This window comes from Mya arenaria, chromosome 2, assembly GCF_026914265.1.
Source record: "Mya arenaria isolate MELC-2E11 chromosome 2, ASM2691426v1".
In the NCBI taxonomy this organism is placed as follows: Eukaryota; Metazoa; Mollusca; class Bivalvia; order Myida; family Myidae; genus Mya; species Mya arenaria.
This window is the reverse complement of record NC_069123.1, coordinates 2,200,323-2,224,111: the sequence shown is the minus strand read 5'-3', so window position 1 is coordinate 2,224,111 and position 23,789 is coordinate 2,200,323. Positions and strand designations below refer to the sequence as shown.

The following is a 23,789-nucleotide window of genomic DNA, read 5'->3' as shown; positions in this document are numbered from 1 at the left end:
TTTTCTTTGTATTTGTTTTTACATTAACTTACATAACTGAAACAAGTATGCTGATCTTAACACAGCTATTTTAAGGATAAATTAACAAGAGCTGTCACAGAGACAGCTCGCTGGACTATTCCGCCGCTTTTCAGTGTAAGGATTGAGAAGTTTTGGCGAAACATGCATGGATCACTGTTAGATTAGATTTCAATGCAATACATGATGTGCTGAGATATTAACATAAATGTAACCAGAATTTATGACGTAATTTATCACGTGGTATACACACACTGAGGAGTGACAGAAAGTGTTAGGTGTTGTGTTAAATTGAAGCAATATTATGTTTCAAATGCCAAATAATATGTCAAGTATGTATTTATAATCATATTTTAAGTATTAATGAAAACAATAAAAATATTTGACATACTTTTGTATGTAATCCTCTGAATGCAGAAAAATGCCCATGCTACTTTCCAAGTGCAGAAGGATGGTTAAAATAAGGACAGGGTGCAGCACCCATCCATAAACTCTACTTAAAACTCTGAGTTGTTTTCATAATAAAACAAAGACAAGCTAATAAATAGTGCAATAAAAGGAAAACAAAAAGTTACGTTTGTGGAACAATCATATCCAGATTAATTCCCTGCTGTTTCAGGCTTGCCATGAAGTCTCGGCATTCTGTCTGCAGCCTCGTAAACCCAAGGGCAATCTCATCAAAGTAGATGCCTTCTGAGAGTGTCTCCAAGACTTTGGACTTGACCTCAGGGGGGCAGAGACATGCCTGCAATGCAAAAGATATGAACTTGGTATGGAGCATTTATCAGGGATGTGAATGACCTTGTAAATGATTGGCTGGAACCATTTCGTGGGTTTGGGGGCACTTTGGGGCCCCAATAATGTTAAAAGGGGCGAGGTACCCTGCCTCGCAAGCAAACCTTAAATTCTAGAAGCTATTTTGAGGGCTGTCCTTACTTCATATGTGAAGCAAGCTGGCAAAACAAAACAAACAACAAAGAAAGTCAAAACCAGAAGCAACCACTTTAATTCTTTACTCAGTTAATTTTTATTTATTTTTTAATAATAAGACCTTTATCAGCTTAAATATAAATATACCTGACACGAGGCCCATGCATACAACACCTCAGCGATCACAATCCTCTGTACAGCGGAGCGTGTGTTGAGATGAAATGTGAGCAACTATTTATTTTTATTATTTTTTAATAATAAGACCTTTATCAGCTTAAATATAAATATACCTGACACGAGGCCCATGCATACAACACCTCAGCGATCACAATCCTCTGTACAGCGGAGCGTGTGTTGAGATGAAATGTGAGCAACTTAGTCAGCGAGTCCGAGGGCTTCTCATAGCCAGTGGGGAGGGTATTAAGAGGCACTGTCACACGTTGGCATAGAACTCCAAACAGACTGAAATATAAAGGTATTATTTGCTTCAGTATGTGAATTAATTTGGATATTACTTGTACATATCTTATAATTTAGTAGTGGAATGAATAGAAGATGAACTTTGAAAGAAGGTTCATCAGATTTTTTGCTATTTTTAAGGTTATCAGTGAATTACAAGCTATTTCACTAATGATAAATCTTGTTTCTTTAAAAATGTATATAAGTCTGCAAAAGTACAGACATTTATCTTTGTTTTAACATTTTACATTGCCTGATTGCTTTTCTGAGCACCTAATGTACATATCTCAAAGAAGATAGATCAGATAATGTGATCTCTTTTCCATGATTATTATTAAACTGATTGTCTTCATGCCTAGCAGGTAGGTTAAGAGATTGGAACCAGATACTAAACTTAGAAATAATTTGGTATGGCCCAATGTCATGGCATATTTAAAATGAGATTTCCTTGTAAAGTATGTTAAATTGTATGCAAATAATTATCATTTATAATAAATAATAATTTATTAATTTATAATTATTAAGGGTCAAATATGGGGGAATTAACAATATTCAGCTAAAATGATGGAAATTACTACACATCTACGATAAACAGAAAAGATCTTTGCCACATTGTACAAACAAGAGATGTTTGTCAAACATTATGCCCCCCCTGAGCGCCATGTTGTCAGGATTATATGGACAATTGAATGAAATATGCATGGACCGAAATGACAGCTGATTTGTTGCTGTTTTAAGATTATGACCATTAAAGTGTGAGGATAAAGTGTGTTATGACCGTCATGACCTTTGACTCTATGAACTCAAAATCCAGAGTCATCAGCTGGTCACCAGAAACCTAAATGTCAAGTTTGAGGGCCATGGGTGCAGGCATTGTCAAGTTATCACAAGACAAGTTTTTTTCGTTCAAGGTCACTGTGACCTTGACCTTTGACCCAATGACCCCTTAAATCATAAGGGGTCATCTACAAGTCAGATGCAACTCCAAGTCAAGTTTGAAGACCATGGGTTCAGGCATTGTTGAGTTATCACTCGGACAACCTTTTACCATTCAAGATCACTGTGACCTTGACCTTTGGCTCTATGAATCCTAAAATCAATAAGGGTGATCTACTGGTCAGGCTTAACATCCATGTCATGTTTAATGATCATAGGTTCAGGCATTGTTGAGATATCACTGGGGGAAGATTTGTTAACTTTTTTGCGTTAAAGGTTACTGTGACATTGACCTTGGCCTGATGACCCCCAAAGTCAAGAGGGGTCATCTACTGGGCAGGCCCAACCTTCATGTCAAGTTTGATGACCATAGGTCCAAGAATTGTCGAGTTTGCTTTCAAGGTCACTGTGACCTTGACCTTTGACCCCTAAAATCAATAGGGGTCATCTACTGGTCAGGCCCAACCTCCATGTCAAGTTTGAGGGCCGTGGGTGCAGGCATTGTTGAGTTATCACTTGGACAACCTTTTATCATTCAAGGTCACTGTGACCTTGACCTTTGGCCCAATGACCCCTAAAATTAATACGGACAATCTTCTGGCCAGGCTCAACCTCCAAATCAAGTTTGAGGGCCATGGGTGCAGCCATTGTCAAGTTATCACTCGGATAACCTTTTACCATTCCAGGTCACTGTGACCTTGACCTTTGGCCCAATGACCCCTTAAATCAATAGGGACCATCTTCTGGCCAGGCCCAACCTCAAAGTCAAGTTTGAGGGCCATGGGTGCAGGCATTGTCGAGTTATCACTCGGACAACCTTTTACCATTCCAGGTCACTGTGACCTTGACCTTTGGCCAGATGACCCCCAAAAACCATAGGGGTCATCTCCTGGTCAGGCCAATTCTCCAAGTCAAGTTTGAGGGTCATGGGTGCAGGCATTGTGGAATTATCACTTTGATAACCTTTTACTATTCAAAGTCACTGTGACCTTGACCTTTGGCCCAATGACCCCCAAAAACAATAGGGGTCATCTACTGGTCAGGCCAAACCTCCAAGTCAAGTTTGAGGGCCATGGGTGCAGGCATTGTTGAGTTATCACTCGAACAACCTTTTACCATTCAAGGTCACTGTGACCTTGACCTTTGACCCATTGAGCCCAAAAAACAATAAGGGTCAGCTACTGGTCAGGCCCAACCTCCAAGTCAAGTTTGAGGGCCTTGGGTGCAGGCATTGTCACGTTATCACTCGGACAACCTTTTACCATTCAAGGTCACTGTGACCTTGACCTTTGGCCTGATGACCCCCAAAAACAATAGGGGTCATCTACTGGTCAGGCCCAACCTTCATGTCAAGTTTGATGGCCATGGGTGCAAGCATTGTTGAGTTATCACTCGGACAAGCTTTAAAATTATTTTACCATTAAAGGTCACTGTGACCTTGACCCGATGACCCCCAAAATCAATAGGGGTCATCTACTGGTCAGACCCAACCTTCATGTGAAGTTTGATGACCATACGTCCAGGAATTGTTGAGTTATCACTCGGACAAGCTTTGGTCTACCGACGGACCGACCGACCGACATACCGACATGCCTGTGCAAAGCAATATACCCCTCTTCTTCGAAGGGGGGGATAAAAAGAGCTAGATTTCAGCTGTATAGATTTTAAAACCTTCATTTCATCTCTGACCCATATTGTTTTGTTGAAATATTTAAAACATTTTAAGTTTATTATCTAAAAGTTAATATTTATTTAAAATATGTATTTTTTAAAGATTTTTGAATGAGGTCATGTGATTTTGATCCTCATCATGTGACCCACTTGACATCAGAGATCACTGTACAGCAAAGGGGAAGTAACCGCTGTCAATGAAAACATGTAAATAACTTGGAAAAGATAAGGCCAACATTTAGGTTGAACAACAAATACACGGCTAAGGATGAAACAAAAGCTTAAACATTATCTTGACAATAGTTTTGGAAATAAGTTACTGAAGAGTTATATGCTACTGAAATAAATTAGAAGCCATGGCAATTTCACATTTCAACACTGAAATCACAACTTACCCAGCAGCTGTCATCCTCGCCCTGACCACATTTTGATCCCGTTCCTGCACAGATGAGTTCAGGGACTCAAACCCTGCTATATACATGGGCTGGGTTTTGCTGGTCCCCGGGGTGGGGCTGTCTTGTTCAAGGGAGTGGCGACTACGATGAGACACAGAATCTGGGCCCTGCAAGTATATGTGAATGTTCAGTATCAAGGACTTTTAAAAAAAAAAAGTATTTTATTATTGTCTATATATATCTATATATAAATATCAGGCCTCCAAAATGTATGACACAACGCAATTGGTCAAGGACTGGTCACGCCATATTGGGTCACCAATCTTTATATCGTACCAATTGGCGTCTTTTTCCGATTCTGATGAATAAATGAAACATTTATCAATTAAAAGAGGTTATAGATGTGATATATAAGTTTCGCGGTTAGTAGGTAACCCTATATGGAATAAACAGGGCTCAGGAAACCATCTTCGCTCTCACTTGATATGGTTTCTTTTGCCTGAATATCCAATATCAGCTTCCCTACAAACGCTGTTACTTAAAATATATATAAAAAATTGTATTAATCAGTAATGTCTTAATTCACAACTATATGAAAAAAGAAGAAGTCTGTAAATTAAATATATCTCCTGCACTAGATGAAAAAGAAGAAGTCTGTAAATTAAATATATCATCTGCTGGGAGCTACCCATTTTAAAATGTGAATTTTGTCATGTTTTTTAAAATTCAAGGGCCATAACTATGTATTCAATAAGTAAGAGTTCAGAAATGATTGGTTGATGGTGAAAAACATATATATTTCTGCCAAGCTATGCAGGTGACATAATAAAACCAATGTGGAATTCAATTTACAGCTCTGATCTGGTGTTTTATTCCCTACCCTTCCAGGATGTTTCGCCTCCACCAGAAAGCTGTGATCATATGGAATCTTGGAAGGTTGCATAGCGAGTGATAACCACACTCCCATCCATGGGGTGGCCACAGCAACCAGGGAAAGGGGCGTGGCCTTTTCCAAGACACGCCCCCAGACACTTGGAATGAGCCTGAGGATTTCTGGGCTGGTTTCCAGCAAGCTCCTCTGGTATATGTGACACAGCAGTGGCTGTAAGACCGATGGGAGCCAACTACATGCTGGATCCTGAAATAAAATTATATATGATCAAGTTAGTGTTGAAAGGTACTAAAATTTATGGAATAAGTTGGGCAATTGTTTCACAAATAAATAAAACAATGTTGAAAAAAAAATCCTTATAATATCAAATGTATGGTAAAATTTCGGGATAACTATCATTCATACTTAAATTAACTTTCACTCACATGAAATATAGAGGCAGGATTTTGGAAATAGGACAATTTCATGGGTAACTTTTGGCAAACTGTGAAACCACAGTAAGGTAAAGGTGCAGCTCAGAAATAGTCGTTTAATATTTTATCTGAATAACAGAATCTAGCGCCGATGGTAAAAACACACAAGGTTAATAAACAGCTCGTTTTAATGTTCCTGCATTGTCATACAACAGATATATTGAAAGCAAGTAATTGTCTTTAGTTTATTATCATTGAAATTAAATAATATAACATATTCAGAGTAATATAAGCAATGATAAGGTACTTACAGTGTATTCAGCAACCATGTTTATTTCATGTGAATACATGTATACCCTACTAACAAAGAATAATTTGAGAATCAAAGGTCTTATTTTCTATGAGATCTTGAATTCATTGATTATCCCACCCACTAAACCACGAAAATGAAGGTTTCATGTATATTAATGATTTCATAATATTGCACTTATTTAACCATGCTATTAACCATAATATAAGTGTGTAAGCCAAAATAAAGCATATCTGTTGTTTATTTCTACTGAAACTGCCCAGATTGATGCATGATACAGCTCAGACAGACAGATGATAATCCCAAGATCCATGGATTTTAGAACCAATCTAGAGAAACTGTGTTGTCCATATACCTACTGCCATTTCATCACAACATATATTACTTTGCACACTGTAAATAACACAATTTCTCACCTTTTCTGACGATACTTGAACAAGAGTGTTCACAGTCTCAAGCACTGCCTTTCTAACCGAGACTATGTTATGTCTGAAGAATGGAAGCAGTCTCGGCACAAGCTCAGTTAATGGTTTGGACAACCTGAATAAGGAAATAACCTTTCATTGACAAAAACTATTGATCATATCTTGGTGCTAGCCTTGTCAAAGGTATGGAACGTCTCAAATCAATGAAGACTGTTTTTCTAACTGAGAAAATGTTAAGAGTGAAGAATAGTCTCAGTCTTGGCACTAGTTCTATTAAAAGCTTGGACAACCAAAAAAATACAGAAGCATTAACAAATATCAGCTTTAGCCAGGTTCTTAAAGCTGCATTCTCACAAATTTTACCATTTTTGACAACTTTTTAATTTTAGTCTAGGAATGAGCCAATTTTTGCGTAAATATCTAACAACCGGTGATGTAAGATGGCTGACAAAAGATCAGATCACAGATTTTCAGATTTCCATTTGAAAATTAAAGTTTTATGGGTAAAAGCGTTACTAGCAATTTCAGAAAAATGCATAAAACATCAATTTTTTTAACGTAAATATGAAACCTGTGAACTGACTTTTTGTCAGCATTTTTATATCACTGGTTTTTATGCATTTAAATCTGTGAGAGTGCAGCTTTAAAACAGCAGGGTGCTGCAGAAGAATGACAGAGTGTCACAGGTAAAAAGGGCACACGGTATCGGGCTGTGAAGAACTTTAACATTATCAGTTTGACAGAAAATGTGAGGAAAATGTTTAAATAAGGTAATACTGTCAAATCATTTATATTCGTTGGCATGAAATTTCCTGGTTTGCCGAAAAATTTCAATTTCGTTGGTACTTGAATTCTTGGTTTTTCATTTTTGAAAAAAAAACAAAAAAACGAAACTGCGATCGTCCTAGATCGACTGCATTATCTCAACCCGCTGGCCCGTGGTGAGTGTCAGTCTTCTACGTCACTCGATTAATGACACTCACTTAAGTGGTACGACATGCCAATTAGTGCATATATCCATGTCAATTATCGATTTAATTGGAAATTAAGGTCATTAAAGTAGATGTACCCTGATCCTAAATACAGATAGGCGAAGGCATTGAATGCCAATTAAGAATTTTGCAAACTGTGAAAACACCAAAAAGGTCCGTATATTTCAGTAAACAATCCCTTAGGAAAGCTATGTTTACAAATTCAATCACTTTTGAATTTCATCTCATTTCAATATTTATTCACACATTTTTGTTTAATAAGTATATTGAAAGCGTTGTTTTGTACATTTTCACGTTGGGTGCTCAGTAACCTCCAATGTAATCGATTAATTATTTCATTAAAGAAAAAAAGGCAGATATAATATATTAAACAAAAAAGATATACAGTGAGACGGATATTTACGATGTATACTGCGGCCTCTGTAACAAATAATGCACATAACATGGCAATCGAAAAAGTGAATAAAGGGTCTATATATCGTGGGATCTTGAATTCGTGGATCACCCAACCCATGAAAACCACGAACATCAATGCCCCACAAACATTCATGATTTCACAGTATTAGGTTTTAACTACATGTTATGAACAACAGTAGAAGCTAACCTATCCAGTATGTTAGCCTGTGGGTGGGCATGAAGAGTAGCCAGCAGTGACATGATGGAATTGGTAGACGCTGTCAGGTCATCAAGATCCACAAGTATTTCCCACAGACAAGACACTACTGTTGGTACCTGTAGTAATAAAAATTACTTTAATATGTATATTGAGTATTAAGCTTTTTTTAATATATTGGAAGTTTTTTCTGTTGTTGCCAAGCTAAAAAAATGTACACCACTGCCATCAACACTAAAGCTTTCACAATACCTAGCCTTTTTACTTCTAATGGTAGTTATATCAGGTCCTATTCATTCACCTTCAGTAATATTATTAAAATAAATTCAAACAAAAAAGACAGTTGAAGAAATGGGAATATATATACATATAATATCATGACTAACATGTCTTTCATGAAAATAAAACCCTGTATCATGATGTTTTATATCTTCAATATTTGTACAAAATTGTATGTGACTAAAGGCATGAATAAGCTCTACCTGGTCAGGCAAGACCTGTATCAGTGTGTCCGCCACAGGCACGAGAGCACTAGCCGCCACTGCACGTACATCATCATCAACATCTTGTATGCCCAGGTACAGGAATGGTAAAACACTGGGAAGCAATTCCACTGTCATGTCCTGAAGCAAAAATGTGTTAGGTTTTAAATATGCTTATGACAGCTACTGCACATACATCATCATCATCATCATCATCATCATCAATATCTTGCATGCCCCAGTACAGGAAGAGTAAAACAATGGGCTGCAATTCTACTGTCATATGACATCTTAAGGCAAAACATTGTTACTTTAAATATGCTTGTTACATGCATCATTAACATTGTTGTAGGCTCTGGTGTAGGAAGGTTAAAACATGCAGCAAAATCCCACTGACATGTCCTGAGGCAAAGAGTTGAGTTTTAAATATAACTTCTTTTCTCATGCTTATGCCAACGAATCCTCCAATGGCGAACTTCCTTTTGTATAGCTAAAATATCTGTTATATATATATATATCTGATGTATACACTCAGGCTCGAGAAAATACCAGAAATGTTTAAATAAGACGATCCATTCTCGTACTCACCTGTCTTACAGCCAGAAGATACTTTATGCCAAGCAGACCCCCATGACGCACCTCCCATTGTTTTTGCTGCAATAACTGTAAGAGGATGGCTAGAACCCCTTGTATTCCCTCAGGCTCAAGGAACTTCATAACCACGCCAAGGGTTTGAGCACATGTCTCTCTGACAGGGGCTACAACCTGTTAAACAGGGGTTTGTAGTTTAATCAGCTCAAATTAGACAAGGAAACTTTAACAAGATTTTCACACCCGGATGCCAATTTGCCACTTCTCAGTTGATAAAGGGGAAGAACTTAAAAATTAATTATGAAAGCTGGAGTTCTGGGCCTTCCTGTGTACAAAATTTCATGAATGTGAATAGTTGTACTACTAGCGAAAAGTTAAAGTAATTGAATGAAAGCAAGAGAAGCACTATGACAATATATCTTCAAACAAGGGAGCCATAAAGCACACACCATGGCTTGCATTATTTTTTTCAGTCAATTAAGGGGCATAACCCAACAATTATTATAGCCAGAGTTATGGCCTTGATATACAACCGCAAATTGTATGAAAAGATTTGTACCAAGTTTCATTTTAATATCTTGAAAATTTATAGAGATACCACCAAAAATAAAGTTTTTGCATAACAAAGTTCATGACAACAATTACAAGAACAAGGCTATGGTAAAACATAGACAAGATATGAACTGATAAGTTTAAGATTAATCAAAGTGCATACTTTTCTTTTTTTATATCGAAATTGCTCATGTTATTAAATTTCCACACAATTCACATTACCTCATCTGAGACAAAGTCTCCAAATCTGTCCAGTGCAATAACGGACATGAGTCGAAGTGCAAGGTCAGACAGCCATAACTGGTTTCCAGATAACATCTGGAAAGATAAACAGTTTGTTACTAACAATGTTTTGACTTGTCGGGATCATATGTGAGTTTGGTTTGTGGTCACCAAGTCGGACATGTGGGTATCCTCCGGATACTATCAGGGCTTTTTCACCTTCTATGCTAGGGGCCGAAATTAGGCTATTTCACAATTGGGAAAAATGGCATATTTTCCCAATTTCCAGATATTTTTTCACAATTCCTAGAAAGTTTTCCCTAAAGGAAGATCTTGCTTCAAAAATTTACAATAAAAATTAATCTGTTTGAGCAAATTATTCTTTATATCTTTTAAGTTGACATAAGAAGAATGCTGTATAAATTTAAACATAATTTGAGGACCAATTAGTCCATAAAATTAAATTGTTATCAATTTCCCATATTGAGACGTTAACGCATTTATATTCCCCAATTTGCAGAATTTCACGCGTTTAAATTTCCCAAAATGAAAAGGCTAGGCCTCTTAACAATTTTTGGTGAAAAAGCCCTGACTATGGTTTCTCATACACACAAGACCACACTCTCCCATTACATGGTGCGAAAGAGAGTGATTAATATAATGTTGTTATAACTTATTTCACAATCATTGTGAAATGAAATGTATTATTTTGATTGCTTCAAAAACATAGCTTAGTCATGCATTTTAAGGTTTCTAACTAATATAAATTAAGACCAACCTGGTCTACAGGAGTATCTATGGATTTCCCAGCACCTCTGCCATGAATCTTGACCACTTCACGTAACCCTGTGGCTGCACCATGCCTCGTCTCCCAAGCACTGTGAAACAGGTCGGACATCTGTTGCTCACAGAACAACTCAAATGGCCATTCTTCCTGCTGAAATGAGACCAATAGAAGTAGAATTTGGTTATAATTTAACAACTCAAAGTGTATAATGACTAACTAATATAACCCTGTGCCCACACCATGCCTCATCTCCCAAGCACTGTGAAATAGGTCGGACATCTGTTGCTCACAGACTCCAAAGCACTTTGAAAAAGGTCAGATATATGTTGTTCGCAAACAATGTAAAAAACATCTGGCATATGTTGATCACAAGCAGTGTGAAAAATGTCTGTTCTATGTTGATCTCAAGCACTGTGAAATAATAATGACATGTGTTGATCTCAGCTGTATGAAATAGGTCTGACATATGTTGTTCACAAGCAGTGTGAAAAAGGTCTGACATGTGTCCATCGCAAGCAGTGTGAAATAAGTCTGTCATGTGTTGATCAAAAGCACTGTGAAATAAGTCTGACATGTTTTGACCACCAGCACTGTGAAAAAGGTCTGACATGTGTTGATCACAAGCACTGTAAAACAGATCTGACATGTGTTGATCACAAGCAGTGTGAAATAGGTCTGACATGTGTTGATAACAAGCAGTGTGGAATATGTCTGACATGTGTTGATCACAAGCAGTGTGAAATTGGTCTGACATGTGTTGATCACAAGCAGTGTGAAATAGGTCTGACATGTGTTGATCACAAGCAGTGTGAAATTGGTCTGACATGTGTTGATTACAAGCAGTGTGAAGTAGGTCTGAAATGTGTTGATCACAAGCAGTGTGAAATTGGTATGACATGTGTTGATCACCAGCAGTATGAAATAGGTCTGACATGTGTTGATCACAAGCACTGTGAAATAGGTCTGACCTGTGTTGATCACCAGCACTGTCAAAAAGGTCTGACATGTTTTGATCACCAGCAGTGTGAAATAGGTCTGACATGTGTTGATAACAAGCGCTGTGAAATAGGTCTGACATGTGTTGATAACAAGCGCTGTGAAATAGGTCTGACATGTGTTGATCACAAGCAGTGTGAAATAGGTCTGACATGTGTCGATCACAAGCAGTGGGAAATAGGTCTGAAATGTGTTCATCACAAGCAGGGTGAAATAGGTCTGACATGTGTCGATCACAAGCAGTGTGAAATAGGTCTGACCTGTGTTGATCTCAGCAGTGTGAAATAGGTCTGACATGTGTCAATCACAAGCAGTGTGAAATAAGTCTGACATGTGTTGATCTCAGCAGTGTGAAATAGGTCTGACATGTGTTGATCACAAACAGTGTGAAATAGGTCTGACATGTGTTGATCACAAATAGTGTGAAATAGGTCTGACATGTGTTTATCACAACCAGTGTGAAATAGGTCTGACATGTGTTGATCACAAGCAGTGTGAAATAGTTCTGACATGTGTTGATCACAAGCAGTGTGAAATTGGTCTGACATGTGTCGATTACAAGCAGTGTGAAGTAGGTCTGAAATGTGTTGATCACAAGCAGTGTGAAATTGGTATGACATGTGTTGATCACCAGCAGTATGAAATAGGTCTGACATGTGTTGATCACAAGCACTGTGAAATAGGTCTGACCTGTGTTGATCACCAGCACTGTCAAAAAGGTCTGACATGTTTTGATCACCAGCAGTGTGAAATAGGTCTGACATGTGTTGATAACAAGCGCTGTGAAATAGGTCTGACATGTGTTGATAACAAGCGCTGTGAAATAGGTCTGACATGTGTTGATCACAAGCAGTGGGAAATAGGTCTGACATGTGTCGATCACAAGCAGTGGGAAATAGGTCTGAAATGTGTTCATCACAAGCAGGGTGAAATAGGTCTGACATGTGTCGATCACAAGCAGTGTGAAATAGGTCTGACCTGTGTTGATCTCAGCAGTGTTCACACAAACACTGAGTAAATAGGTTGTCAGACGTCAGTTGTTGACAAGCCCTGTGAAATAGCCTGGACTTATGGTGTTCACAGAAAAACTTAAATGGCCATTCCTCCTGCTGAAAGGACAAAAATTTATGTTGTTAATGGGTTTACTTTCAATATATCCTGGTGAATATGACCACTTTGTGTAATATTGCAGTCGCACCATATCTTGTATCCAAATCCCCGTAAAAGAGGTCAGACATCTGTTGTTCCCAGTCTCCTAAGCATCATTAACTTTGTAAGACATATGTTGTTCCCAGTCTCTCCCACATACTGACATGGGTCAGATATGTTAGTAACATTCCCCAAAGCACTGTAAAGAGGTCAGACATCTGTTGTGTACAGTCTCCCAGCCATTGTAAACTAGGCAAGACATCTATTGTTTACAGTCTCCCAGCCATTGTAAACTAGGCGAGACATCAGTTGTTTACAGTCTCCCAGCCAATGTAAACTAGGCGAGACATCTGTTGATTACAGTCTCCCAGCCATTGTAAACTAGGTGAGACATCTGTTGTTTACAGTCTCCCAGCCATTGTAAAGTAGGAGAGACATCTGTTGTGTACAGTCTCCCAGCCATTGTAAACTTGGCGAGACATCTGTTGTTTACAGTCTCCCAGCCATTGTAAACTAGGCGAGACATCTGTTGTTTACAGTCTCCCAGCCAATGTAAACTAGGCGAGACATCTGTTGTTTACAGTCTCCCAGCCAATATAAACTAGGCAAGACATCTGTTGTTTACAGTCTCCCAGCCAATGTAAACTTGGCGAGACATCTGTTGTTTACAGTCTCCCAGCCAATGTAAACTTGGCGAGACATCTGTTGTTTACAGTCTCCCAGCCAATATAAACTAGGCAAGACATCTGTTGTTTACAGTCTCCCAGCCAATATAAACTAGGCGAGACATCTGTTGTTTACAGTCTCCCAGCCAATATAAACTTGGCGAGACATCTGTTGTTTACAGTCTCCCAGCCAATGTAAACTTGGCGAGACATCTGTTGTTTACAGTCTCCTAGCCAATGTAAACTAGGCGAGACATCTGTTGTTTACAGTCTCCCAGCTATTGTGAAATAGGTTAGACATCTGTTGTTTACAGTCTCCCAGCCAATATAAACTTGGCGAGACATCTGTTGTTTACAGTCTCCCAGCCAATATAAACTAGGCAAGACATCTGTTGTTTACAGTCTCCCAGCCATTGTAAACTTGGCGAGACATCTGTTGTTTACAGTCTCCCAGCCAATGTAAACTAGGCGAGACATCTGTTGTTTACAGTCTCCCAGCTATTGTGAAATAGGTTAGACATCTGTTGTTTACAGTCTCCCAGCCAATATAAACTAGGCAAGACATCTGTTGTTTACAGTCTCCCAGCCATTGTAAACTTGGCGAGACATCTGTTGTTTACAGTCTCCCAGCCAATGTAAACTAGGCGAGACATCTGTTGTTTACAGTCTCCCAGCTATTGTGAAATAGGTTAGACATCTGTTGTTTACAGTCTCCCAGCCAATGTAAACTAGGCAAGACATCTGTTGTTTACAGTCTCCCAGCCAATGTAAACTTGGCGAGACATCTGTTGTTTACAGTCTCCCAGCCAATATAAACTAGGCAAGACATCTGTTGTTTACAGTCTCCCAGCCATTGTAAACTTGGCGAGACATCTGTTGTTTACAGTCTCCCAGCCAATGTAAACTTGGCGAGACATCTGTTGTTTACAGTCTCCCAGCCAATATAAACTAGGCAAGACATCTGTTGTTTACAGTCTCCCAGCCAATGTAAACTAGGCGAGACATCTGTTGTTTACAGTCTCCCAGCCAATATAAACTAGGCGAGACATCTGTTGTTTACAGTCTCCCAGCCAATATAAACTAGGCGAGACATCTGTTGTTTACAGTCTCCCAGCCAATGTAAACTAGGCGAGACATCTGTTGTTTACAGTCTCCCAGCCAATATAAACTAGGCGAGACATCTGTTGTTTACAGTCTCCCAGCCAATATAAACTAGGCAAGACATCTGTTGTTTACAGTCTCCCAGCCATTGTAAACTTGGCGAGACATCTGTTGTTTACAGTCTCCCAGCCAATGTAAACTAGGCGAGACATCTGTTGTTTACAGTCTCCCAGCTATTGTGAAATAGGTTAGACATCTGTTGTTTACAGTCTCCCAGCCAATATAAACTAGGCGAGACATCTGTTGTTTACAGTCTCCCAGCCAATGTAAACTAGGCGAGACATCTGTTGTTTACAGTCTCCCAGCTATTGTGAAATAGGTTAGACATCTGTTGTTTACAGTCTCCCAGCCAATATAAACTAGGCAAGACATCTGTTGTTTACAGTCTCCCAGCCAATGTAAACTTGGCGAGACATCTGTTGTTTACAGTCTCCCAGCCATTGTAAACTAGGCAAGACATCTGTTGTTTACAGTCTCCCAGCCATTGTAAACTTGGCGAGACATCTGTTGTTTACAGTCTCCCAGCCAATGTAAACTAGGCGAGACATCTGTTGTTTACAGTCTCCCAGCTATTGTGAAATAGGCGAGACATCTGTTGTTTACAGTCTCCCAGCCAATATAAACTAGGCGAGACATCTGTTGTTTACAGTCTCCCAGCCAATATAAACTAGGCGAGACATCTGTTGTTTACAGTCTCCCAGCCAATGTAAACTAGGCGAGACATCTGTTGTTTACAGTCTCCCAGCCAATATAAACTAGGCGAGACATCTGTTGTTTACAGTCTCCCAGCCAATATAAACTAGGCAAGACATCTGTTGTTTACAGTCTCCCAGCCATTGTAAACTTGGCGAGACATCTGTTGTTTACAGTCTCCCAGCCAATGTAAACTAGGCGAGACATCTGTTGTTTACAGTCTCCCAGCTATTGTGAAATAGGTTAGACATCTGTTGTTTACAGTCTCCCAGCCAATATAAACTAGGCGAGACATCTGTTGTTTACAGTCTCCCAGCCAATGTAAACTAGGCGAGACATCTGTTGTTTACAGTCTCCCAGCTATTGTGAAATAGGTTAGACATCTGTTGTTTACAGTCTCCCAGCCAATATAAACTAGGCAAGACATCTGTTGTTTACAGTCTCCCAGCCAATGTAAACTTGGCGAGACATCTGTTGTTTACAGTCTCCCAGCCATTGTAAACTAGGCAAGACATCTGTTGTTTACAGTCTCCCAGCCATTGTAAACTTGGCGAGACATCTGTTGTTTACAGTCTCCCAGCCAATGTAAACTAGGCGAGACATCTGTTGTTTACAGTCTCCCAGCTATTGTGAAATAGGTCAGACATCTGCTGTTCACAAACACTGGAAAATAATATTTTACTGCCAGATTTTTCTCACAGAAGTGTATATTACGCCATGATTTGCTTTCAATAAGTATTCATTCATTCATAAGTATGCAAGAGAATTAAAACATTTTCAACAACTGTTATCCTAAGAAATTAATCTTCAAGAAGCCAATAAGGCACTTTTTCTTCCCCAATATTGGTGCGCAAATGACACAAATTCTTGACTTACTTCTTCAGCACTGTCAACACTAGCAGGTGAGTCCACACCATAGTTTTCTCCCTTTAATTTCTTGGAAGGAGGCTCGCCATCATGATCTAGTCTGAAAACATAAAAAAGGTTACTTGCATGAAAAAAACATCTGAACCTTCTGATCTTAATTCTTCTCAATTTTTTTTTACAAAAGGCTCACCACTGAAACACTTCAGGCTGGAATACTGGAAAAACAAATCAAGAGTGCTTGGGAGGAGCGAATGCCAACACACATCTGCTATTGTTTATAAATATTAGGTAAAAAAAAGGACAGAATTCAAAAATTATTAAAACCAGAGCTTTGTACATCATAAAACATGTGTGTATTATCTCAGGAAACATGTGTATCAAGTGTCATTCAAACATCTTGAACATTTTATTTCAGTTATGGCCAGGGATGAAGTTTTTGCACAACAATCACACCAAAGCTATGACAATACCTGAAATTTAATTGACAAGAACCTAGACAAGCCTCAATTTTTAGCTTTTATTTGCATTCCTATTATTCTAAAAGTCAAACTAGCCTTTCATGAGTTATCGTCCGGAAACCGTTTTTCTATTTTTAGTAACAGTGACCTTGACCTTGGCCCCACCAGCCCCAATATCGAACTTGACCTGTATCTTCTGATGTTTCACCTGTGTACCAAAAATTGTTCAAATCTGTCAAGCCTTTCATGATTTATCGTCCGTAAACCGTTTTTCTATTTTTAGTAACAGTGACCTTGACTTTGGCCCCACCAGCCCCAATATCGAACTTGACCTATATCTTCTGATGTTACACCTGTGTACCAAACTGTAACTTCTGATGTTACACCTGTGTACCAAAAATTGTTCAAATCTGTCTAGCCTTTCATGAGTTATTGTCCGGAAACCGTTTTTCTATTTTTAGTAACAGTGACCTTGACCCCACCAGCCCCAATATCGAACTTGACCTGTATCTTCTGATGTTACACCTGTGTACCCAAAATTGTTCAAATCTGTCAAGCCTTTCACGAGTTATCGTCTGGAAACCGTTTTTCTATTTTTAATAACAATGACCTTGGCCCCACCAGCCCCAATATCGAACTTGACCTGTATCTTCTGATGTTACACCTGTGTACCAAAAATTGTTCAAATCTGTCTAGCCTTTCACAAGTTATCGTCCGGAAGCCGGTTTTCTATTTTTAGTAACAGTGACCTTGACCTTGGCCCCACCAGCCCCAATATCGAACTTGACCTGTATCTTCTGATGTTACACCTGTGTACCAAATATTTTTCAAATCTGTCTAGCCTTTCATGAGTTATCGTCCGGAAACCATGAAAACCGACAGACCGACCGACCGACAAGCTCACTCCTATATTCCCCCTCAAACTTCGTTTGTGGGGGTATAATATGGATGAATAATCCCTTTAAACATTGTCTGTTTAAGGTTATGACAAATTATCTAAATATATACCACAATAATTACTATGATATTTAAAGTGACACTTTTATATAAAATCAATACATAACCATGTATAACAAACATAAATTTTGATTGATTTATAAACCCTTTAACTACTTACTAAATAATGCATTTATAAAAAATATTAACTGGAGATTAATTTTTTGAAAAAGCACTTGTCTCCCCTATTGTGTGGTCATATCTGAGAAAAAATAAATGACATGAAATTTGTAATTTTGGACTAGAGGCGAACCAACAGTGAAGTTTGGTTTATTCACCCATAATTAAATAGTGAATATCTACTGCGAACTTGACCTTTGACCTACTGATCTCTAAAATCAATAGGGGTCATCTACTAGTCATGACCAACTAGCATTACAAGTATTAAGTTCCTGGGTGCAAGCGTTCTTTAGCTATTAAGCGGAAACGAAGTGTGACGTACAGGGCAAAAACAATATGTCTCCCCATGAATGGGGGAAACTGATAACAAAATTGTAACCGTGTGTTCAATAGCTGAAAATGCAAAAATATTAGATGATGGGTGAGTGCTAAAAGATTTACGGTGATCTACTCCCAGATATTCATAAGGTAGAAATACCATGTTTTCTACAACTTTTTTCAAATTAATCTTGGTATCCTTCATAAGAACCATTGTTTCCAATATTTATTCATCCTTTTTGGTATATTAAAACAATTGTATTAAATGTGGAAAATCTTTTTGGGAGTAAGAGTGCATCTTTAACAATCAATATCTTTTGTGGATTTTGTAGGTTCACAGATAAGTGTTTATGCATATATAATGAGACTAGCCTGAAGCAATTTTCTAACTTGAAAGTAAGTCCAGTGAAGCATTTTCAAACTTGAAAGTAAGTACTGAATATACTACTTTACATGTACTATAAGGCCTAAAAAAAAAATACATTTGGTTCGGGTTACCCGACCCTACCTACCTATGGAATAGGCGCCGACCCTACCGTTTTTATAGTCAGTTTGAAAAAAAAAAATTGAAAAAAAAAAAAATCTCGTTTTTTTTTAAATTGCTTTTTAACATTAAGTTTAAACCTTAAATGCTTATACAGAAGATAGCTTTAACACCATTCTCCAATGATGAAAATTATTTTCTTATATAAAACCTAATAAAAAAAAAAAAATAAAAAAAAATAAAAAGCCTACCTACCCTACCTATTTTTTTTAAGGATGTAACCCTAACCAAACAATTTTTTTTTTTAGGCCTAAGTACGGTAAATAATGGATGTTAACTAGTGCCTGAAGATAAATGTTGCAAACCATTATTGGTATGTTATATTTTAAACCTCGAACCATTTCAATTTAACAATATTTAGCCTGTATTTATTTACAGCATATTGAAACTTCACTTGAAAACATCTTATGTCTAAAATGAAAGTATCTCAAGTCCAAAAACAGAAGTCAACTGTAAAAACCACAGCAATAAAAATATTTCTTAATTTTATATATGAGGGCATATTCCCTGTGTTGGGGGACTCACCAATATTCATTAAGAGTGATGAGAAACAAGAGGGCCAAATGGCCCTGAATCGCTCATCTGTCATATATTGCACATTCTTCCATTATATACAAATATTGAAAACCTAAGCCCATGAACATGGGGCGTGGCCAATTTTGACCGCAGGGCTAAAGTTTGAACAATCTTAATAGTGGTCCGATTAACGATGCTTCATACCAAATATCTAAGGCCTTCGCCTTTTGGTTTCGGAGAAGAAGATTTTTTAAGTTTTCATCATATACATATATAAGGAAACCCATGACCGCCCGGGTGGGGCCATTTTTTGACCCCAGGGCCAAAGATTGAACAATATTGGTACAAGTCAACTAGATGATATATCATGCCAAATATCTAAGCTCTTGTCACTACTTGATTTTACGTGTGTATCTATATATGTATATTTGTTATTAATTGTTGTATGTGGCCCATATTGAAAATTGGTATGTGTACTAAATATGTTATCCAGTTTAAATTAAGACGTTACTTGTCTTTGTGAGTTCGGAGAAGATTTTTTAAGTTTTCACTATAACACATATAGAGAAAACCCATCAGCCCCGGGGTGTGGCCAATTTTGACCCAAGGGCCATCATTTGTACACACTTTGTATAGGTCCACTAGACGATGAATCATGCCAAATATCTAAGCTCTAAGCAATGTAAGTTCAGAGGAGATGATTTTTGAAGTTTTCACTATAAACATATACAGAAAACCCATGACCCCCCATGGGGGGCGGGGCCAATTTTGACCCCAAGGCCATAATTTGAACAATCTTTGTAGAGGTTCACTAGACGATGAATCATGCCAAATATCTAAGCTCTAAGCAACGTAAGTTCAGAGGAGATTTTTGATTTTTTTTGCTATAAACATATAGAGAAAACCCATGACCCCCCAGGGGCGGGGCCAATTTTGACCCCAGGGCCATAATTTGAACAATCTTTGTAGAGGTCCACTAGACGATGAATCATGCCAAATATCTAAGCTCTAGTCCAAGTAAGTTCAGAGGAGAAGATTTTTGAAGTTTTAACTATAAACATATCAAGTATACCCATGACCCCCCGGGGCGGGGCCAATTTTGACCCCAAGGCCATAATTTGAACAATCTTTGTAGAGGTCCACTAGACGATGAATCATGCCAAATATCTAAGCTCTAGTCCAAGTAAGTTCAAAGGAGAAGATTTTTGAAGTTTTCACTATAAACATATAGAGAAAACCCATGACCCCCGGGGCGGGGCCAATTTTGACCCCAAGGCCATAATTTGAACAAACTTTGTAGAGGTCCACTAGACGATGACTCATGCTAAATATCTAAGCTCTAGTCCAAGTAAGTTCAAAGGAGAAGATTTTTGAAGTTTTCACTATAAACATATAGAGAAAACCCATGACCCCCCCGGGGCGGGCCAATTTTGACCCCAGGGCCATAATTTGAACAAACTTTGTAGAGGTCCACTAGACGATGAATCATGCCAAATATCTAAGCTCTAGGCCAAGTAAGTTCAGAGGAGAAGATTTTTTAAGTTTTCACTATAAACATATAGAGAAAACCCATGACCATCGGGGCGGGGCCAATTTTGACCCAAGGGCCATAATTTGAACAATCTTTGTAGAGGTCCACTAGACAATGAATCATGCCAAATATCTAAGCTCTAGTCCAAGTAAATTCAGAGGAGAAGATTTTTGAAGTTTTAACTATAAACATATCAAGTATACCCATGACCCCCCGGGGCGGGGCCAATTTTGACCCCAAGGCCATAATTTGAACAATCTTTGTAGAGGTCCACTAGACGATGAATCATGCCAAATATCTAAGCTCTAGTCCAAGTAAGTTCAAAGGAGAAGATTTTTGAAGTTTTCACTATAAACATATAGAGAAAACCCATGACCCCCGGGGCGGGGCCAATTTTGACCCCAAGGCCATAATTTGAACAATCTTTGTAAAGGTCCACTAGACGATGAATCATGCCAAATATCTAAGCTCTAGTCCAAGTAAGTTCAGAGGAGAAGATTTTTTAAGTTTTCACTATAAACATATAGAGAAAACCCATGACCATCGGGGCGGGGCCAATTATGACCCAAGGGCCATAATTTGAACAAACTTTGTAGAGGTCCACTAGACAATGAATCATGCCAAATATCTAAGCTCTAGGCCAAGTAAGTTCAGAGGAGAAGATTTTTTAAGGTTTTCACTATAAACATATACAGAAAACCCATGACCCCCCGGGGCGGGGCCAATTTTGACCCCAGGGCCATAATTTGAACAAACTTAGTAGAGGTCCACTAGATGATGAATCATGCCAAATATCTAAGCTCTAGGCCAAGTAAGTTCAGAGGTGAAGATTTTTTAAGTTTTCACTATAAACATATAGAGAAAACCCATGACCCCCGGGGCGGGGCCAATTTTGACCCCAAGGCCATAATCTGAACAATCTTTGTAAAGGTCCACTAGACAATGAATCATGCCAAATATCTAAGCTCTAGTCCAAGTAAGTTCAGAGGAGAAGATTTTTGAAGTTTTAACTCTAAACATATAGAGAATACCCATGACCCCCCGGGGCGGGGTCAATTTTGACCCCAGGGCCATAATTTGAACAAACTTTGTAGAGGTCCACTAGACGATAAATCATGCCAAATATCTTAGCTCTAGTCCAAGTAAGTTCAGAGGAGAAGATTTTTTAAGTTTTCACTATAAACATATAGAGAAAACCCATGACCCCCCCGGGCGGGGCCAATTTTGACCCCAGGGCCATAATTTGAACAATCTTGGTAGAGGACCATTTGGTGATCCTACCTACCATATATCAACGGCCTAAGCCTTGTGGTTTGGGAGAAGAAGATTTTTAAAGTTTTTCCTTTTGTTTGCCATGGCAACCAGAGTTCTGCATGGAATTGAATTCTTTGAACAACTTTGATAGAAGACCAGCCAAGGAACATCCCTATGAAGTTTTATTAATATTGGCCCAGCGGTTAAGGAGGAGATGTCTTTTAAGTAAATTGTTGACGGACGACGCACGACGGACAAAAGGCGATCACAAAAGCTCACCATGTCAGAAAGTGACAGGTGAGCTAAAAAACAACAGGTAATTAAGGTAAATGTTGTGTAATAGAGCTGAAGATTTAAATAATCTGACCCACACATAAGTTAGTTCTCTGACAGTAACATTATCAATAATGTTAAACTTTGATGCCAGAAGACCCCATATAAACTTTTTATCATTTGAAAAGGAATTTCTTGCTGATCAAAAATATTTAAAATAAATGTCAAAAAAAGCATTTTGCATGGATTCATTACAGTTTGTATAATTATGTGCCCTTTATTTCAACTGAACTGGTACAGGAATTGACCTATTTTGCAATCTTTCTAGGGCAAAAAACCTTGTTATTTTTTATATTGCTATAATTTTAGGGGTTTTTTCCTGCACATAAAACCCTGTTACAAAAACAACATGGGGTTACCAATCTTATTCACTTAATTGTGCATCAGATCACTCAAATACACTTTCAGAAATAAAGAGTTTTTTTCTAGACATCTGTTTATGTAGAAGGTGAAAGGAGCTAGGCCATTATTTACATTCTAATGAATTTGCCTAATTTTCAATGTTTGTTTTTCGGCATTTTATGGATCTCAATACTACATGTTTAATTTGCTAGAAATGAATTCATATTTAACTAAATTAACTAATAGTGAATAGTATATATAATCATTAGATGTCAAATTCAAAAAAAATAATACAAAATTTATTAAAATATAAAATATTTTATTACATGCATTTTTTATTTAAAACATACATACAAAGAATGTGATTAATAAAAGTCATGATAGGCAAATTCATATAGATAGGATTCGAGGTCCTTTAAAGCTGCATTCTCACAGATAAACCGATTTGAATCAGCTCATTTTGGTATTAATGCCTTAAATTCAGTCATATAAGATAACTCACAATATTAGTACAAATCTAAATGGTTCAGGAAACTGTCGAAATTTCCATTTATTTTTTTTTAAAGCGTTAGTAACGCTTTTAGCCATAAAACACCATTTTGAATGTAAATATTTTATTTAAAACTGTGATCTGATCTTTTGTCATTAGTCTACTACCACTAGTTTCCAGACATTTACACAAAACATGGCTCTTTCCATGACAAAAGATAAATAGGTTGTTAAAATGGCCAACTGTGAGAATGCAGCGTTAAAATGGATAATTCCAGAAAAAAAATTGTACTTACACTGGTGAGTCCCTAGAAATCTGTTTTTGCATGAGTCTGGCTTTCCGTTTTGCATGGTTCCGCTCTCTAGCACTAAGATTGGTTCCCAGCTGCAGTTGTAGCAGTTCTGACACCTGCCTCTGTAAAAGAGAGGAAACAAAAGACTACAAATATCATATCAAGGTGCTTCAAACTGTTTCATATTTCAGGTTGTAACATTGGACCTGTCTTGAATAGACAGAAAAGGCAATACTTTTCAATATTTTAAAAATGCTACCAAAAAGACGTTATTACAAGTAGGACTTTATACAGGTTAAAAGTTTTCAGGGTTTAGATAATCCATAACATAACAAGAGCTGTCACAGAGACAGCGAGCTCTACTATTCCGCCGCTT

The 23,789-nt window shown here is 37.9% G+C and overlaps 1 protein-coding gene across 1 annotated transcript in view; it reads right to left on the bottom strand.

Annotated features, from left to right (window-relative positions):
* Window positions 1–23,789, bottom strand: part of LOC128212332 (TATA-binding protein-associated factor 172-like) — a 65,358-nt gene that overhangs the window by 36,645 nt on the left and 4,924 nt on the right. The window contains 12 exon segments of the mRNA XM_052917735.1: window positions 594–763; window positions 1,239–1,410; window positions 4,410–4,576; window positions 5,290–5,547; window positions 6,441–6,564; window positions 8,046–8,173; window positions 8,537–8,677; window positions 9,125–9,301; window positions 9,902–9,997; window positions 10,680–10,838; window positions 16,229–16,319; window positions 23,417–23,535. Coding sequence (XP_052773695.1) covers window positions 594–763; window positions 1,239–1,410; window positions 4,410–4,576; window positions 5,290–5,547; window positions 6,441–6,564; window positions 8,046–8,173; window positions 8,537–8,677; window positions 9,125–9,301; window positions 9,902–9,997; window positions 10,680–10,838; window positions 16,229–16,319; window positions 23,417–23,535 — 1,802 coding nt within the window.